Source organism: Notolepis coatsorum (genome assembly GCF_963971535.1).
Source record: "Notolepis coatsorum genome assembly, chromosome: 15".
Classification (NCBI taxonomy): Eukaryota; Metazoa; Chordata; class Actinopteri; order Aulopiformes; family Paralepididae; genus Notolepis; species Notolepis coatsorum.
In genome coordinates this window covers 17965069-17984963 of record NC_140179.1, presented here as the reverse complement: position 1 = coordinate 17984963, position 19895 = coordinate 17965069, and the positions used below count along the sequence as shown (strand labels likewise).

The 19895-nt window shown below is 47.2% G+C and overlaps 1 protein-coding gene across 1 annotated transcript in view; it reads left to right on the top strand.

The window, feature by feature from the left end:
• Positions 1 to 379: 379 nt before the first annotated feature.
• The window catches only part of caprin2 (caprin family member 2), a gene marked incomplete at both ends in the record, with an annotated part of 70647 nt that continues 51131 nt past the window's right edge, over positions 380 to 19895 (top strand). Inside the window, 7 exons of the mRNA XM_084330912.1 lie at positions 380 to 580; positions 3646 to 3708; positions 3896 to 3982; positions 13547 to 13785; positions 16553 to 16773; positions 16913 to 17022; positions 17234 to 17427. Of these exons, the coding sequence (XP_084187038.1) occupies positions 380 to 580; positions 3646 to 3708; positions 3896 to 3982; positions 13547 to 13785; positions 16553 to 16773; positions 16913 to 17022; positions 17234 to 17427 (1115 nt within the window). The remainder of the gene's footprint in view (positions 581 to 3645; positions 3709 to 3895; positions 3983 to 13546; positions 13786 to 16552; positions 16774 to 16912; positions 17023 to 17233; positions 17428 to 19895) is intronic.

The window sequence follows — 19895 nt, the reverse complement described above, 5'->3', positions numbered from 1 at the left end:
AGGGGACTACATTAGGAGGGGGTGGGTGGGTGGGAGAGAAATATACATACGGTGGGGAGAGAATATACATACGGTGGGGAGAGAATATATACATACGGTGGGGAGAGAATATACATACGGTGGGGAGAGAATATACATACGGTGGGGAGAGAATATATACATACGGTGGGGAGGAGACTGTCTATTAGGAGGGGGTGGGGGTGGGGGGGTTTGGACATTTACGGGGGCCAGTTTCGAACTGCAGCCTCCCGTAGGTGCTCTTTAAGAGCGGTTTTGAATGTGGGTAGGGATTCACATTCCTTTACAGCTTTGGGTAGGGCGTTCCACATTGATGTGGCATGATGTGGCTCCCTTTTCAGCAAGGATCTGATCTCTCACCATGGTCCAGCTGTCCTCCCCGGCCATGGGGGGCTCTCCCCCGCCCCGCGGCAGCCCTGAGGGTGGAAGCCCGGGGATGAGTGCCCTGCAGCTCACCCTGGCCGCAGCCTCCACCTCCACAGCCTATCGGGGCGACGGCCACTACATCCAGGACGGGCTCATCGGTCTCAGGCACAAGATCCGAAACTTGGAGAAAAAGAAGGTAAGAAGGAGTTTTTCCTAGTAGAAATGAAATTCACTAACGGAGCTCAAAGTGTTACAAAAGAAAGTGTTACAAAGTGACGGAATAAATTCAACCACATCGTCTGTTATGTATGTTTGGAACCTGTTGAGCCTTAATAGGGGGACCCTGCTTTTCTTTTATCATAAATCGATCAATAGAGACCGTATTAGATCCCCAATTATCATATCATGGGGTATCATTGTAAAGCCACACTCATTGGCTACAACCCTGTGCAAAGATTTTCGAGATCGCCAAATGATTGATGGAGCTAGAGCCCCGGGAGTCGGGGGTGGTAATGTGTACTTTTGCGTACTTTGGGGCACGCCTCACATATCGGCATGTAACTCGAGAACCGCTTAACGGATTTTGTCACCTGAAAGGGCAATCGACAGGCAACAAATAGGGCTTTAATTCCATCTATATATTGTATTAAAAGAAATGCACACCCGAGCCACTAGAGGTCGGCAAATAATCGTCCATGTGGGCCCTTGGATGTTAAAGGCCAACTTGCAGGTTGTATTTTTGTTCAATAAACAATGTGGACTAGGCCAACGGTGACTTTCATGAAGAAGGAAAAAGAAATTATTGAAATTGACCCAGTTTAGCGTTTTTATCAAACATTTTGTCTGCCCAACACAATCACCACGCTCGTGGATATTTTAATCAATGGTTCATAACGTGCGCGTGTAATCGAAATGCTGACGTCACGTGAGGTGCAGGGCACCAGGGTGTCACACACAGCTAGTGGCAGGCAGAGAGCCTTGCTACTACTAGCCGAGGAGTAATGAATGAAAATGTATCTGTATCACGGTCACCTAACAACACTATTGCTCCGTGATCATAGCATCCATCTCTAAAGCTAACCACTATTTGTAAAAGCCACAACCACGTTACAATATTTGTAATAATGAAAATCATTGTGTCGTTGTACATGGTGTATACACCGTTAGAAGCTAGTTAAGTTAGCTAACGTAGCTTAGCTTAGCAGCCAGCATTCTCTAAACTCCTAACATCACCCGATTTAAAATGGTTCTCTCCTCTTTGTATACCTTTGTCCTCACAAGTATTATGCCAGGGAACTTATGGACACGACAATAGTAGTAGTTATAAGGTGTTTGAGCTTGTAGCGTTAGTTAGCTCATAGCTATCGTCACTGATGCACCGAGTGGAGCTTAAGGGGCTACTATCGTATCAACATGCCGGGGCGCATAGCTTGCTAGCCAGCATTCTCGAAACTCCTAACATCACCCGATTTAAAATGGTGTGTGCAGCAGTGCTTTGCCCCACAGGTCTGAGAAGAGGACCTACACATTTTACTCGTTCCCAAAACTCTTTTACATGCACGACAGTAGCCATAATGCTAACGTTAGCGGGGTAACGTTAGCCACAGCTATATAGCCAGCTTGATAGTTGATACTATGACCCGGGGATAAGGCGACAGCCCACAGACCAGTAGCGCTGCTGTACTGAACAACAGGCTGCCTAGTGGTAAATGTAGTTCTTTTTTTACGACATTAAAAACATTATAACTACCTTGTTTCAACCAGTTGTAGCTGGTCCATCAAAGTCTCCGACGATTAAACCCATTTGCGTCTTGTAAGGCGTCCATTTGGATCAAGGAAATAGCTTTCTGCACTCGTCAAAACTCCTTGTAGTGGATCAGAAGTAGTGGAAAGATACCCCACGTGACGTCATGGCCCTGATAGCTCTGATAAGCTTTTTAATTTGCTCGTGCATGTTATTCATGCATGGACCTTTTTAACCATTTCTGAGTGGCATTTCCGGCGTCAAATGAAAAAAAAAAAATATATACCAATGATGTAAACTACCCATAATTGATCAGTAGGGTTTAACCTGCAAGTTGGGCTTTAAGAGGTTAATGTTAAAAAAATAAAAAAGTGTAGCCAAGAGTAAAGACCATAACCCTATCAAAAACAGTAGTCAAAGTGTATATTTAAATTTTTACCGATGTTTTATACGATTAATCGGAAATACGAATTTATCGGAAAATGCTAATTATCGTAAAAACCGCAAGGAAATGACTAAATCCAGATTCAACCCTGCCATTGGAAAGAGGAGCATTTTCCCTATCCATAGATCTATGATTTGGCCACAATAAGGTCAAGTTCAAGGTCAAATATGAATTTATAATTAAAATCGATTATCATTAATTACTGTATCTACAAATCCTTCTGTTTAATCATCTTCCTGCGGTTCATTTGCTTAGATTTTTTGGGAGCATGTCTATGTTCCCCGGGTCCTATGTTCCCCGGGTTCTATGTTCCCCGCTTTGATTGATTGATAGATTGAAAATTTTAGACCACCAGCCCTGATTCCAAACTCTAACCTTAAGCAGTTCGAACGAGGGCCTAAGCTTAACCGTTCGAAACAAGGCGGACATTAATAATTAATAAAATAATAAAAATGTATAAAATGTTCAATCTATTAATCAATCAAAGCGGGGAACATAGAACCCGGGGAACATAGGACCCGGGGAACATAGGGATGATCCCGATTTTTTACACATGATCTCAATAACCCTAACCCTAACCCTAACCCTAACCCCAATCTAATTGGCTAATAATTCTTTTAAATTTTTTTGTAAATGGATGCCAAACACTTCAATGTCAATCAAAATAATGCTACCAGAGAAGTGTACCTGCCTGCAGTGTTATAGAGTGGGCGCAGTTTCGCTTGTTCGGTTCATTTATCCAGGAGGGAGAAAAGTATTATAACATATACAAAATAATAGTTTTCTTATTATTGTAAACTATTACATTTTTTTAAATAAAAATATATTTTTTATTTATTTACTTGTCACATTTTTGGGGAAGCTTGTCTGCCATGAATATTCACCACTGTTTTCTACAAGAGCATGTGGGGAGACAGCCGAGCCTCTGAGGTCACGACCCCTCTCTAACCCTAACCCAAGAGCATGTGGGGAGACAGCCCTACTCTGAGGTCACGACCCCTCTCTAACCCTAACCCAAGAGCATGTGGGGAGACAGCCCTACTCTGAGGTCACGACCCCTCTCTGTCCACAGTTCAAGCTGGAGGACTACACCAGGAGGCTGGAACAAGGAGACTCTCTGAACAAAGACCAGTTGGTACGAATTGTTATTTAACATGGCGTCGAAATGGAACCGTCACAAATACACATGATGTTCCGGTGCCGGGGGGGGGGGGAGATACACATGATGTTCTGGTGCCGGGGGGGGGGGGGGGAGATACACACTATGTTCTGGTGGGGTGGGGGGGATGGGTTTGACTTGTTTGTGTTTGGGTCTCCTATAGGAGGCTGTACAGAAGTACCACGAGGTCCTTCACAACCTGGGCTTCTCACGGGAGCTCCACACCAGCCTGGAGGATCTGACCCAGGATGTAAGCCCCCCCCCCCTCCACATGGTTACTTCCAGACCACTTCCCATCTGGTAGAGAATGTCAGAGAAGGGCCCCCCCCCCCCCCCCCCCCCCCCCTTGACGTCTCCTAGCCATGCACCCTTTGCTAATGAAGCAGAGTATTCCGCTTGTCAGCCCTAGCTCACTGGCTTTACAATTAGAATCCTACTGTTAAATGTTTTCCCCATACGGTGTAGGCGTGGTGGTATGTCGGCAAAACGACGAGGCATGCTTCAGATAAACCTTCAGTTAAACCTTCAGTCCTGTTTCAGTTAAACTTTCAGCTTCAGTTAAACCTTCAGTCCTGTTTCAGTTAAACCTTAAGCTCTGTTTCAGTTAAACCTTCAGCTTCAGTTAAACCTTCAGCTTCAGTTAAACCTTCAGTCCTGTTTCAGTTAAACCTTAAGCTCTGTTTCAGTTAAACCTTAAGCTCTGTTTCAGTTAAACCTTAAGCTCTGCTTCAGTTAAACCTTAAGCTCTGTTTCAGTTAAACCTTAAGCTCTGTTTCAGTTAAACCTTAAGCTCTGTTTCAGTTAAACCTTCAGCTTCAGTTAAACCTTCAGCTCTGTTTCAGTTAAACCTTCAGCTTCAGTTAAACCTTCAGTCCTGTTTCAGTTAAACCTTCAGCTTCAGTTAAACCTTCAGTCCTGTTTCAGTTAAACCTTCTGTTTCAGTTAAACCTTCTGTTTCAGTTAAACCTTCAGCTTCAGTTAAACCTTCAGCTTCAGTTAAACCTTCAGCTTCAGTTAAACCTTCAGTTTCAGTTAAACCTTCAGCTTCAGTTAAATCTTCAGCTTCAGTTAAATCTTCAGCTTCAGTTAAACCTTCAGTTTCAGTTAAACATTCAGTCCTGTTACAGTTAAACCTTCAGCTTCAGTTAAACCTTCAGTTAAACCTTCAGCTTCAGTTAAACATTTAGTTTCAGTTAAACATTCAGCTTCAGTTAAACCTTCAGTTATATTATCATACTGGCAATCGCGTCTCGCTCTGCCATATTGAGAACTCTAATCTCCTAGCACTTAATGTGCTCACGAAACAAACAAATGCACTCGCATGCGTGTTACCAGGCCACGCCCCTGCGTCCCCCTATATGACGCCGGACATGGTCACGCTCCACCTTCCTCTTTTTGTTTCCAACACGGAAGTAGCAGTGCACTCCGTGAACTAGTTGTTATGAAACGCAGGGAGAATTTACACAATGTTGGGTATTCGCCAGAAGTTCACCAGCCCCTGGAATCTTCTCGGCACATCCTAAACAGCGCAACGGGCCTGTCCTGGGTTTTCCTCGTCTCATGACAGCGGACCGAGGGACGTCGCGCGACAGGTAGGGCCTGCGCTATCAGGCATTGATACTAGCATGAGTAATACTGCTCGTTGTCCCGTGAGACAACCGAGTGATGTATTGGCGCGAGGGGCAGGATATTTGGGAAAACATGGTTGTCATGACTCTTTTTTTGGGTGTTTTTCCAAATATCCTAGAGCGCGCGGCTAATGCTACAATGCTGGGACGGACGCCGTTCCCTTGTTCCCCGCCGAGGGCCGTCTTTACTAAAAGGTCTTCCCTCCTCTTAACCATTCATGCTGACTGTCAATCCGTGTCTAATGTTGGGGGTTTAACGGGGGCTTGTTTACCATTTACATGGGTGGATGGGCTGAGGCTCAGGGCAGGTGTGCTTTTTGTGAATCTATGAATTGAAAATGGGGGTCCTTGGTGTGGACAGGACTGGGTTTTTTCTCTGGTCTGCATCCCCTTAACAATTGTGTGTATGGGCTAGCTCATTCTGCAATATGTTAATAGAGTTTTCGTTCATTTATCCCTTCATGGGTGGAAACCACAGTGAAGGTTGTTGCATGCCTACTAGTGAGGCAGTGCTTCACTAGTAGTGGACTTTGGTCTGCAGCCACCACTGGTGTTCCATGCTTGTTCCATGCTTAGTGAAGCAGGTGGCATCAGTCCTTTGCCTCTGACATGGTGGAACGGTGTCCCGCCCGGCCGACGCCATGAGTATATAGAATTATACCTATATTAGCAGCAACTGGCAACATTGTTCAATTTGCTGTTTTTTCTGTCAAAAATGGTGTCTGTGGTGGGGCCTTAGGGCCAGCCGACGTCAAAACATTGCGCGAGGTTTTGAGGTTATTCAGCTTTTGACCTAGCCGCAAGCTATAACCGCAGGGAGGGCTAGGATGCTGTCGATGCTTGTTCACAGACATCTTTGGTTGGAACAGTCTCCCCTTGAGGGGGAGAGAAGGCTTCCCCTCCTCAGGGCTCCCCTCTCCGCAGAGGGACTTTTTGGTCTTTCCGCTGGAGCGCGGGCGGTATTTGACCTAGGCCCCACACCGCCTCACACCGCGCAGATAGAGGTGAGGGCGCGGCCTCGCCAGCGGCTGTGGCGAGGCCCCCGACCACCGGCCATGTTTCCCCCGCCTGAGGTACCCTGGGCACAAAGACAACAGGTGATCACAAGGCCGACAGCCTTGGCGGCCGAGGGATCGGCTACATTAGATGAGCACGCCCTAAAAAACCGTGCGGTCTAGCTGTGTCTAGCACGGTCACCGGTCACGTTCGGTGTCTGTGTTTGGTTAGCCTGGTGTTGTGTCTGTCGACGGAAAAGGTTGTCAGCGGGGGAACTCGAGGCCCAGGAGGTCACAGTGTGAGTTCCCCCAGCCCGCCCTCGCCAGGCCGGGTATCACGTTAGTGCCTCCCCCGACCGGAAGACCGGCGGTGGTCAGTCAGGCACGCATGGTTTGGGTGGTAGTAATATCACTGCAGGGCTACGGTGTGTAGGAACCCACCCTATCGGGCGGGTGTCCCATGGAAGGTTCAGAATGTTGACCGTCTCCCACCTGTTAGGCGCTGTCAGGTGGGGGACTGGTTCACCTCCATAAATCAAATCAAATCAAATTTATTTGTAAGGCCCGACAACACACGTTAATGTCCCCATGGGCCGTACACGTCTTCTTTAAACAAGTCAAGAAGAAACGTAACAATAAGTCAAGAACAGAACAAGAACACCATAAGGTCCAACAAATTTAAAATAAATGCAAATAAATGAAAGAATGCAAGCACTCCCAGACATACCCCACGCGAAGGTAAGGAAAAACTCACTAAAACCTAACAACAGGGAAAAATGCTCCACAGGCAGTGTGGAGGAGAGAAACCTTAGAATGGCCATTCAAGGGGGGAACTCCCTTCTTAGATGTCTAGTAGTGTTGCAGACTAACAGTTGGTAAGCATGCACTCAAGTGTGTAGTGAAACACCGATGAGTGCATGCAATAGCAACTGAACATTTTGAAAGATAGAGCTGATAGCGATAGCAACTGAACATTTTGAAAGATTAAAGATAGACCTGATAGCGAATCTATTTGAGGCACAGGGGCGGCGCAAAGAGGGTCGCGTCCTCCCCGTCTTAATCACGGGACATGCAACACTCCGGTCATTTCTCCGAGACAGCCGGAGACAGGGAGATAGGGGGCGGCGCAGAGAGGGTCGCAACCTCCCCGACATCATCGCGGGACGTCCAGCACTCCGGTCATAGACCTGTAGGATGCGTATTCGCATCCCGATCTTCCCTCCTAGGACATACCTACGCTTCCTTTGAAGGGCTTAGTGTACGGGTACCAGAGGCTGCCATTCGGCTACTCTCTGGCTCCCCGCATCTTCACCAAGTGCGTGGAGACCGCGCTGGGCCCTCTGTGTCGTCGGGGGTTACGAATTTGATTCTACCCTGGAAGACGTTCTGGTCCTCGGCCGGTTAGGGAAGGTCGCCAGGTCTCATACCAGGCAGGTGGTGGAATTCCTCACCAGCCTGGGTTTTGCTGTAGACTGGAAGTAGAGTACTCCTCTTCCCAGTCAACAGGGGTGGAGTACTTGGGCTTATTCTAAGCTCAAGGTCTATATGGGCATCCCTCTCAGAGCGGCAGCGAGTGGTTGGTTCTCGGCGCGCTCGGGAGGTTCCGTCCTAGGACGGTTACGGTGCTGTCCGTGATGCGCCTGCTCGGTATGATGGCATCTGCTCACTCTGTGGTCCCTCTTGGCCTCCTCTTCATGTTAAGAGTGAGAGACAAGTGGAAGCGGCTGAAGGTTCCCATGTCAGTACTGGGGGACCTCATCCTTTGGGGAGGACCTGGTGCCCTCACCATCGGGGTCCCTGTGGGCAGCAGGCTGTCACACGTCACGGTCTTCACTGACGCCTCCCTCATGGGATGGGGGGGGGGGAGATGTGTAGGGCCAACGCAGTAGGGGGCAGCTGGCAAGACCATGCTGCCCGGTCTGCGCTACATTCAATGTGTTGGAATTGAAGGCAGTCCTTCTGGTCCTCAAACGGCTTGGCCACCTTGTGGTGGGCAAGCATGTTTTGATCAGGACGGACAACACGACGTCGGCGTCTTATACTCCCCCCGTCTGCACCGGGCGGCGGTCGGGCTCTGACTATGGGCGTGTCCATCTGCGCAGCCTGAGGGCTTTCCACATCCCCGGCATGGAGAATGTGGGTGCAGATGTGATGTCGCGGTGCGGTCCTCACCCTGACGAGTGGGGACTACGTCCAGACATAGTCGGACAGGTCTGGGACCGATTCCGTGGCCGCCCGGGATTCTGTACGCATTCCCCCCATACACCTGATAGCTCAGCTGTTGGGGCGGGTATGTCGGGAGCGCGGGACTTGATCCTGGTCGCGCCGGGCCGGGGCTCAGCTGTGTGGTCCCCGGCCCTGATTCAGCTCGTCACCGTGGCCTGTTCCGTGGTCACCGCGGGCCCTCTCTCAGGCACGCGGAACTCTGTTCTGCCTCCTGTTCTGGGGCAGCCTCTAGGCTTTGCTGCTGAAAGTGTGAATCTGGTGGGGATGCGTCTTGACTCGCGCGCTCCGTCCACTACCGCAGCTTATGCTGGGAAGTGGCGTATGGTCGAGTGTGGGGGCAGAACATTGTTCAGCCACCCTCTTGTGAAACGTTCTTGCTTGGCGATCGGCGTCTCAAGCCTGTGGAACGTTCTGTCTCCGAGTGGGACCTCCAACTGGTCCTGGGCCGGTTGTCGGAGGCCCCGTTTGAGCCTCTTGAGCAGGCGCCATTGGATCGGCTGTCTTTAAGACCGCGTTCCTTTTGGCCATCACCTCCGCTGAGCGCGTGGGTGAGCTGTGTGCTCTCTCGGTGCGGCCTGAGTGCCTGTCTATTCGGCCGATAGCGGTGCGACTCTTAGGCCTAATCCAGTCTTCGTGCCAAAGAATATCCGGTGCTCTTTTCGCTCCAGGGATATTGTGGTTCGTCCGTTCGTGCACTGGGGGTTTGCCTCAGTCGGACTCGGGCTTTCAGGGCTTCCGTTCAACTGTTTGTTTGTTACGGTGGCCCTCGCGCGGGTGAGGCGCTGTCCAAGCAGCATCCGTCACATTGGTTGTGCGAGGGTGTTGCCCTTTGCTACACGTTGGCTCGACAGGTCCCCCCTCGGGCTGCTGCCCTGTTAGGGGGGGCCTCGGTGGAGGACATCTGTGCTGCGGCCTCCTGGTCCTCCCCGGGTCCCTTCGTTAAGTTTTACCTCGTGGACGTGACTGGGGGTTCTGTCTCCCAGGCCGTTCTGAGGTCTGGGACCTCTCCTGCGTCCCACCATTTGGTGGGCTAGCAGGGGTGTGTGCCACAGGGTGCTGTGTCACACGTGGTCCCGCCTGTGCTGTGCGTTTTCAGGGGTGCCTGGTTCCCCCTTTTTTCGCACTTTGGTGGAGTTGACTGCCTCCCCCCCTTCGTTAGGACGGGCGGTTGGACTGGACTCCCCTCCTCCTTACAGGCCCTCAGGGGGTACACTTGTCGGGCCACGCGTCCACTCTGCCCCTTATCTCAATATGGCAGAGCGAGACGCGATTGCCAGTGTGATAATATAACGAAAGGTTATCCTATAACCTAGTTATATGAATACTGGCTGAGCGTCTCGCTCTTAGCGCCCTGAGGTCCCTTGGATGATTTTTCCGTGTATGCAAATCATTCTGAGGAAGGTGGAGCGTGACCATGTCCGGCGTCATATAGGGGGACGCAGGGGTGTGGCCTGGTCACGTGCATGCGAGTGCATTTGTTTGTTTCGTGAGCACATTAAGTGCTAGGAGATAAGAGTTATCTCAATATGGCAGAGCGAGACGCTCAGCCAGTATTCATATAACTAGGTTATAGGATAACCTTTCGTTTCAGTTAAACCTTCAGTTCAGCTTCAGTTAAACCTTCATTTTCAGTTAAACCTTCAGTTTCAGTTAAACCTTCAGTTCTGTTTCAGTTAAACCTTCAGCTTCAGTTAAACCTTCAGTTTCAGTTAAACCTTCAGCTTCAGTTAAACCTTCAGTTTCAGTTAAACCTTCAGTCCTGTATCAGTTAAACCTTCAGCTTCAGTTAAACCTTCAGTCCTGTTTCAGTTAAACCTTCAGCTTCAGTTAAACCTTCAGTTTCAGTTAAACCTTCAGTCCTGTTTCAGTTAAACCTTCAGCTTCAGTTAAACCTTCAGTTCAGTTTCAGTTAAACCTTCAGTCCTGTTTCAGTTAAACCTTCAGTCCTGTTTCAGTTAAACCTTCAGTTCTGTTTCAGTTAAACCTTCAGTTCAGTTTCAGTTAAACCTTCAGTCCTGTTTCAGTTAAACCTTCAGTCCTGTTTCAGTTAAACCTTCAGTCCTGTTTCAGTTAACCCTTCGAGGTGGGTAGCGTAGAGGTCTAAGACCTTACCTACCACCACAGAGACTCTGGGATGGAATCCAGCTGTCAGCGGTACCTCCGGCTTGGTTGTGAGTGTTAGCGGGCGGGTTGATTGTGAGTGTTAGCGGGTGGGAGGCCGTACCCCGGGGGTACGTGTGTCCTGGTCGTTGCAAATGGTGACTCCTACTGGTCGGGGGCACCTGTTCAGCAGGGAGGGGATCTGGGGGAGATGCCGTGAACCTCTGCATGTGTTACGTTCTCCCAGTGAAACTTCTCGCTGTTGGGTGAAAAAAGAAGCGACTGGCTACTCGTATCGGAGGAGGCATGTGATAGTCTCTACACCCACGCCAGACGCCTAAATATTAAAGGCAACCAACTTGTGTCTAGCCACGCCCAACTTGCGTCTAGCCACGCCCCCGCGACGCAGCAGCATTATGTAGCAGTAATCCCCCCCTTTTTTTAACATCGACAACTAGCTCAACTGGTAGTGCTGCCTTGCTGTGTATCCTGCGGTCCGTTGGTGACAAGTTCGATTCCCTTCAATTTTCTTTTATTTATTTTTTTAACATGCATTCTTTCGCCGGTTAAGTTTAGGCATGTTAACTTTAAGCATTGTTTCGGAGTTGGTTAAGGTTAGGCATTGTTTCGTAGTTGGTTAAGGTTAGAAGGGTTAAGTTTAGGCGCTGTTAAGGAGCTGGTTAAGTAGGGCTGGGCGATATGGCCTAAATATGATATCACGATATTTTCTGACCTTTCGGCGATACACGATACGCATCACAATGTTTTTCTTTTTTTCCCCAAACAATTCATTATGAGGCTTACCAAGACAGTATTTGAGTTTGCAAGCTAACATTAAAGACAAAATAAAATACCCATGCATTTAGCATTTTTATATTATATATTAGATTTAGATTATTGGATTATTAGATTATATATTGCATATATTTAGCAATGAGATATTATATGATTTAGATATGAAATATGATGAATTGAAAATGGGGGACCCTGAACAAGACTAAAGTCTTTCTCTGGTCTGCATCCTCCAGTCCACTGTTGTTGTATTGAGCTGTACTGTATTGTACCCATGCTGCAATCTGTTAATAACGTTTTCATTCAGACGGCAAACAGAATCATTTTGATTGACAGTCGAGTCTGCCAATTACGTCACACCGCTTGCACCCGCCCTGCTGTTCTTAGCACCAATCGGCAAGCGCGTATTAATTTTTTACTTCCGCCATTGGAGAGCTCAATGACAACAACAATGGTGCTCCCCGCGGCCGACGTTTAGCTTTTAGCTCCGCAGGATGACTAAACGACTGGAGGCATAATGATTTTACTGCAACGGATGTTATAATAAAAGCCTTTCCATACATCTGTCTGATTGAAAACTTTATTAACAGACCGCAGAATGGGCACAACTGAGTCAGCACGGGCTGAGATATGAACGACTAATGCTTGCTATATCTAGGTCGACCTCGGACGTTGCTATGTAAATACGCTGATGTTATTGAACGTGTAACTATATAACGTTAATGCCACAAAACGAATGCCTTTGTTATCATAAGTAGTAACTTTGATGCAGTAGTGTGTGTGGGGCGGCGCTGTTCAAAAGTTTCAACGTGTGGACCAGATTGACGCGACGCAATCCTCTTGGGCAAAACATCACGATATCCACGATACGTTTAAAAAGTGTATCGTTAATGAACTGTACCAGATATTTATATAATATCGTCATATCGCCCAGCCCTATGGTTAAGGTTAGAGTTTGTCTTAGAGAATGGCAATATTCTTTCGGAGTTGGTTATGGTTAAGGTTAGGCATTGTTTCGGAGTTGGTTAAGGTTAAGGTTAGGCATTCTTTCGGAGTTGGTTAAGGTTAGAAGGGTTAAGTTTAGGCGCTGTTAAGGAGCTGGTTAAGGTTAGAGTTTATCTTAGAGAATGGCAATAGACAGCCTATTTCCACGCTGCAGCGCGAGGCAATAGACAGCCTATTTCCGCGCTGCAGCTCTCTCGCGCTGCCGCGGTCACATGGGCGTAGTGGCCAATCAGAGAAACGCTAAACACAAGTTGGTTGCCTAAAATATTCACGCTCCCCAGACCAACAGACATGTGGTAGTCTACACCCTCCCCAGACCAACAGACATGTGGTAGTCTACACCCTCCCCAGACCAACAGACATGTGGTAGTCTACACCCTCCCCAGACCAACAGACATGTGGTAGTCTACACCCTCCCCAGACCAACAGACATGTGGTAGTCTACACCCTCCCCAGACCAACAGACATGTGGTAGTCTACACCCTCCCCAGACCAACAGACATGTGGTAGTCTACACCCTCCCCAGACTGACAGTAGGGCAGCATGTGGTAGTCTACACCCTCCCCAGACTGACAGTAGGGCAGCATGTGGTAGTCTCTACACCCTCCCCAGACTGACAGTAGGGCAGCATGTGGTAGTCTACACCCTCCCCAGACTGACAGTAGGGCAGCATGTGGTAGTCTACTGAGTCATGCTTCAGTTAAACCTTCAACGTGTAGTTCTGTAATGGGGTTGGTTGACTGTTTGAAAGTTGACATCATTGCTCCCCTCCCTCCCTCCCTCCCCCTCCCTCCCTCCCTCTCTCCCTCCCTCCCTCCCTCTCTCCATCCCTCCCTCACTCCCCCTCTCTCCCTCCCTCCTTCCTTCCCTCCCTCTCTCCCTCCTCTCTCTCCCTCTCTCCCTCTCTCCCTCCTCTCCCTCCTCTCTCTCTCTCTCTCTCTCTCTCTCTCTCCTCTCTCTCTCGTCCCTCTCTCTCTCTCTCCCTCTCTCTCTCCCTCTCACCCTCGCTCTCTCTCTCTCTCCCTCGCTCTCTCTCTCCCCCCCCCCCCCCCCCCTCCCTCCCCCCAGCTCCTCAGGGCTCAGCAGAAGGCCGTGAGGAGGGAGGAGGAGGTTCAGGGGGAGACTGAGAGGAGGAGGCTGAGCACGGTGCTCCAGGTTCAGCACCTCCTCCACAGCCTGCAGCGGGAGCGCGTCAGGAAGGAGCTCCTCTCCGGACACAACCAGGCGCCCTGCCTCACTGCCCCCAAGCTGCACAGCCTGCTCCAGCTCGCCGCCCTGCTGGGAGTCCAGAGGGAGAGCGGCCTGAGGTAGCAAAACATGGGGAGACTCCCCCATACATGCATATATATACCAAGTTCAAGTTTCTTTATTAGTTGTCATACAGAAGTACAGAATACTTTTATACAAAATGCTTCTTTCTGTTTCGCTCCAGAGACTGTGCTAGGCAAAAATAGATAATAAAATAAGTATAGCAAGTATAAAATAGAAGTCAAGTACGTAGACAAATGTTCAGTATATACATATATACAATGCTCTATGTAGAGTAGAAGTAACTGAGTTACCATACAATATACTATTCAGTGCAAAGCAGAAGTGGGATGAGGTACAATATAATTTACAGTAAGGTGTAATGAGGTATGGGTTGTAGTGCAAATTCTTTACCGATAAATATAAAGTGTGCTTAGGTGTACTAAAGTGGGTGCTGCAGTGAGTTGTATGTTTAAAGTGAGTGTGTGTGCTGTGAGTGCATACATGGTTGTTACATAGTGTTATTGTTCGTTGAGCATCCTGATGGCCTGGGGATAGAAGCTTCTTCTGAGTTTTTCTGTGCTTGCCATGAGACTCCTGTATTGCTTGCCTGACCGCAGCAGTTCAAATAGGCAGTTGTTTGGGTGGCTCGAGTCTTTGATAATTCTCTTAGCCTTGCCCATGCACCGCTTGTTGTAAATGCCCTGGAGAGTGGGAAGCCCCCCTCCAATTGTGCGTTCGGCTGAGCGGGCCACTCTCTGTAGTCTGCTACGGTCTTGTGCGGTGCTATTCCCAAACCAGGAGGTGATATTGCCAGTCAGTATGCTCTCTATTGTGCATGAGTAGAAGTTCTTAAGGATCTTCTGACTGACTTGGAACTTCCTTAGGCGTTTGAGGAAGTAGAGGCGTTGCCGTGCCTTCTTCACAACACTGTCAATGTGTGAGGTCCATGTCAAGTCCAAGTGGACTACCGATACCGATATTCCGATATTGTCCAACTCTTAATTTCCGATACCGATACGATACCGATATCAACCGATACCGATATATGCAGGGTTTCCCCCAAAAAAAACGGAATAATTTCAGGTAACTAATAATTTCACTGGATGCATTCAAAAGGCTTTCTAAATGTAAGCATTATCTGTGCAAAATATGATCATTAAAAAAGTTAAAATTAACATACAAGTTGTTGAATTAAACCAACATGCATACTTTTGACAATAAATAAAATAAGAATTGGTTCTTACTTGCTTGCCTGGGTAAATAAAGGTTAAAAAAAAAAAAAAAAATTTTTTTTACCGATACCGATATTTTCCGATATCACATTTTACTGCCGATATCGGCCGATAATATCGGTCGGCCGATAATATCGGACATCCCTACTTAAAACTGTTCACTCTCTCAACCGGTGCCCCATCGATGCTTAGGGGGCTGTAGTCCCTGACCCCCGACCTCATAAAGTCCACAATCATCTCCTTTGTTTTGCTGATGTTCAGGGAGAGGCTGTTCTCTTGGCACCATCCCGCTAGAACCTTGACCTCCTCCAGGTAGGCCCTCTCGTCGTTTGCAGAGATCAGGCCCACCACTACTGTGTCGTCAGCAAATTTGATGATTGTGTTGTTGTTCCGCTGTGCCACACAGTCATGTGTGTACAGGGAGTAGAGGAGGGGACTCAGAACACAGCCCTGGGGGGCCCCTATGTTGAGAGTGATGGATGAGGAGGTGCAGTTACCTGCTCTCACCACCTGGGGTCTGCCCGTACATACATACACACATTTATATATGTGTATATACATACATATTATATATATATATATATATATATATATATATATATATATATATATATATATATATATATATATATATATATATATGCATACACATTTATACATATATACATATATACATACATACATGCATATATACATACGCATTTATATATGTATATACTAGGGCTGACCCCTATTAGTTTATACAATTTATAAAGTATAAACTATCATTCTTTCCAAAAGAAAAGAGGCCTAGAAGCGTGGCTAATGGCACGCATACCAGAGGCTAACTGCCTACGAAAACGGGCACAGAGGCACTGAAAGAGGATTTCACCCATCTAATGAACACACTAGACTAGACAAATATCAAGATGTATCCATCAGTGGACCAATTGCATGCTTTTGCAGAGGACAAGAAGCCTTCAGTCAACTCCTTCAGACATTAAGCACCCCCACAGCCCTTTTCTTTTTTTTTTTATTAAAAATATTATTATTATTATTTGTTTTAGTCTACTAACGGCAAATTTTGGCCAATCATAGTCGACCATCCAAATCCTTAGTCGGGGACAGCCCTAATGCATACATACACGCACACACCGCAGGGAACCGACACTGCCCCCCCTCCCAGTGAGCTGTGGTGTTCTACAAGGAAGCATACTAGGACCGTTACCGTTCCTAATTTATGCAAATGGTATGTCATCAGCTTGTGACTGCAACCTGTTCCTGTTCGCGGATGACTCGGCCCTGCTGGTCTCTGACAAGAACAAGTTACAGGTTGAAAAAACCCTCAGCTCTGAACTCGGCAGAATCTGCACCTGGCTCGCTGATAACAAACTATCATTACACATGGGCAAAACAGAGTCCATTCTCTTCGGTTCAAATAACAAACTCTGTGTCCGGTTCCGGGTCGAGAATGGGGTCAACATCTCTGAGCCATGCTGCCGCTCCTGAACTTTTATTTTACTTTAAAAAGCCAATTTTCTTTTTATTTCAAGATAAGTGAACCACTAATATACATCATCCATATCTCTGCCTGTATTATTCGACCCAAAAGAAGAACGAGCGTGATGGCTGCGCGAGTCTTGAGAAGCGGGACCGGACCCGTGGATGGAGCTACCATGGCGGAACTAATGGAGGAACTCAAACAGGCTTTCACCACGGAGTTCAGAACGTTTGCTGCCTCACTCGAGTCGAGACTCGACGGCTTCCAACTGGCGGTCGCAGACCATACCCAACGCCTGGCCTCCGTAGAAGACGGCCTGAATATGTGGTCGGGTAGGATGGTAGACGAAGTCATCGGCAAGCTAAAAAACAAGCTAATTGATGTCGAATCACGCAGCCGGCGTTCTAATATACGCATTCCTGGGCCTGGATGAATCTCTACACAGCAACTGTCCTAGTGTCTTTTTCGCAGAGGTCCTGGTGGAAATCATGGGGAAAGACGTCCTCGCTACACCACCGGAACTCGACCGATGTCACAGGACACTAACACCCAAGCCAGCGCCCGGCTCCAGGCCCAGGGCGGTAATCGCCCCGCTTGCACCACTACAAGATCAAGGAGACTATTATCCTGGAAGCTCGCAAACGTAGAGGGAATCTGACATACAGAGGGAAACCAGTTTCAATCTTCGAAGACTACTGCCTCGAGGTGGTCGAGCAGCGATCGCACTACAGAGATGTCATGGGGCCCCTGTACAAACGTGGATTTAAACCATCGCCCCATTTCCCCGTGAAGCTCATCAGAGCCAAGGATGGCACAAAGATGCATCTAATGTCGCCCGGGGACGCCGTGGACTTCCTGAGGACCCGGCAGAGAAACCCCGACCCCGACTCCGGCACCACCGGACCCAGACGCGAACCCGACGGACCCAATGCCGGCTTTGCCGGAGCCGGACGGGGACTCGATGCCTCTCATCAGATCCAGACGCGGTAGTAACATGATTCTGGGCCGTTAGCATCCTGCTACGGCTACCACACAGAGGGGTTGCATTTAATATTTTATTACATGTGGTTATGGATGAATACTGTTTTTTATTTTCCCTTTTTTTACATGAAACAAGACAAACAATACAGTAACAGTAATAATCAACGATAAATCACAGGACAATAACAGAAATAACAATGACAGTCCAGTAATTAAATCAGAATGAAAGTAGATTAAAAGACATAATAAATAATAATTCTAACTAATAATAAATACAATACATGGGCTCTTCCCCCCCCCCCCCCCCTCAGGACCCCCACTTGGACTATACATCCACTACTTCATTCAACATAAGAAAATTCCAAATGTATATGCGTTTCTTTATCCACCACAGCTACCCAGACTGCTATGCTGGCTACATTAACACCAAAAATTCGTGCAGTGGATATCTCTAGATAAATCACATCGAGATAGGTGAGAATCCATACCTTCCGGCACATTTTATCCGGTTGAATCCAGCGTGACGCGATCAACTTTTTGGCAGCCGTAAGACTCGCCAAAATTAGTCTCTTTACATGTACAGAGGCCGATAACTGAGAAACATCATTCAACAACAGTACAGAAGGCAATGTCGGTATGGTCAGACAAAAATTCTGATAATTGAGTGGTGACATTTTCCCAGAAAGTCTTGAAGATGTGCAGAATTCCTAACTCCGGAGTCGGTGATCCATGTTATCCAGGCTCTGATCCTTTCACATCTGGATTACTGTCCGGGGATCTGGGGAAGTGCTGGAAGAGAAACTGGGAAAACTACAAATGACACAGAACAAAGCAGCGCGCCTTGCTCTGAATTGTAGGAAAAGGTCAAACATAGTAAGCATGCATGAAAAACTGTCATGGTTAATGGTAGAACAAAGACTAAATGTAAATATCATAATGTTTTTTAGAAATATATATAAGAACAAAAAACCTGCTTGTCTATATGATGAGATACAATTCACAATCAATAGACACAGTTACTCCACCAGGCATGTGTCAATGGAAAGATGTACTGTAAAGATGCCAAGAACAAATGCAATGAAAAGGACTGATGTATAGAGCCATGACTGAATGGAATTCCTTACCACCTGCACTAACTAGGGTTGAAGACAAACAGACATTTAAAAAACACCTTAAAAATCATATAAGAGAGTGGTACTGTCAGTTAAGTAAACATAGTGGGTGATTGAGAAGATGGGTATGTGTGATTGTTGAACTTAGATTTTTAATATATTTGTATATTGTATTGAGATGTATTGTTATGCTTTAAGTGAACATATATGCCTTGAAACATGATTGAGTAGATGGGTATGTGTGATTGTTGAACTTAGATATTTTATTATATAATATTTTTAGGTGTTATTGAGGTGTATTGTATTGTTTTATTGTATTAATTGTATTGTATTGATTTGTGTGGACCCCAGTAATAGTAGCCTATGCCTGTGGCAATGGCTAATGGGGATCCGAATTTGCGTGATGATAGCCGAACATTTTCCCAAACTGCATCCCAATCAAAATATACTTCCAGGTTTGGGATATCCTTCCTCCAAACCGAGTCTAGGGGAAGGACCTTATGAGGACGTAAGTAAGTGGCGATAAAAGTCAGAGACGAAGCCCCTCGACGTCTCCTTGTCATAAAAGAATTTGTGAAATCTGTGGTGCTCAAGTGGAACATCTAATGGGACTCCGTGAGCCTTCAAAGCTGCTCTTATTTGTAAATAGAAGAGATAAGTGGAACTGGTGAGGTCAAATTGTTGAATATATCTCGATAACTGCGGAGACCATGGTCATCGAAGATATCCCCCAATGTGTGTATGCCTTTCTTTTCCCATCCAGGGTATCTGATGGTTGTTGTTCAATAAGGAGTAAATTGTTATTAAATAGGGGAGAATGCCTGTGCCATTTATGGTGGTTAGTACACGTTTTCTGTGTGTCATGCCATATCCGGATCACATGTGTAATAAGAGGGCCAAATCTTAAGTTGCATTGCTTAATTGATATGTTGGTGTAAACTATATCTTGCAGTCTATGTGGTGCCACTATGTTCTTATGGATGAATACTTGACGTTAGGCTTCGCCTGGAAGTTTATCTTTTTATTTTCTCTCGCTATCTGACATAAGGGGAGGAGGGGGACAATTCTGTTGTATATGACTGTTGTACTGTTGCACGACTATAGCCACGGGCTAGGATGCTAAGTGCTAACGTTCCGTTTCGGAAGAAGCGAGACCTATTTTGTTTCGGATATTTCTACCACGCCTATAACTTTTACGCGCTATGCCAGTGCCCAGCCTTGTTTTGGTTCATTGCCACCGGGAGGCGTTTACTGTTGCTTGCACATTGAACGAACTGGGGTATCGTGGCTGCGCCAGCTGGGCCTTGTCGGCTACATACAGCTAGCCACCCGCATGACTCCCGTCAATATCTGCTGCTGCT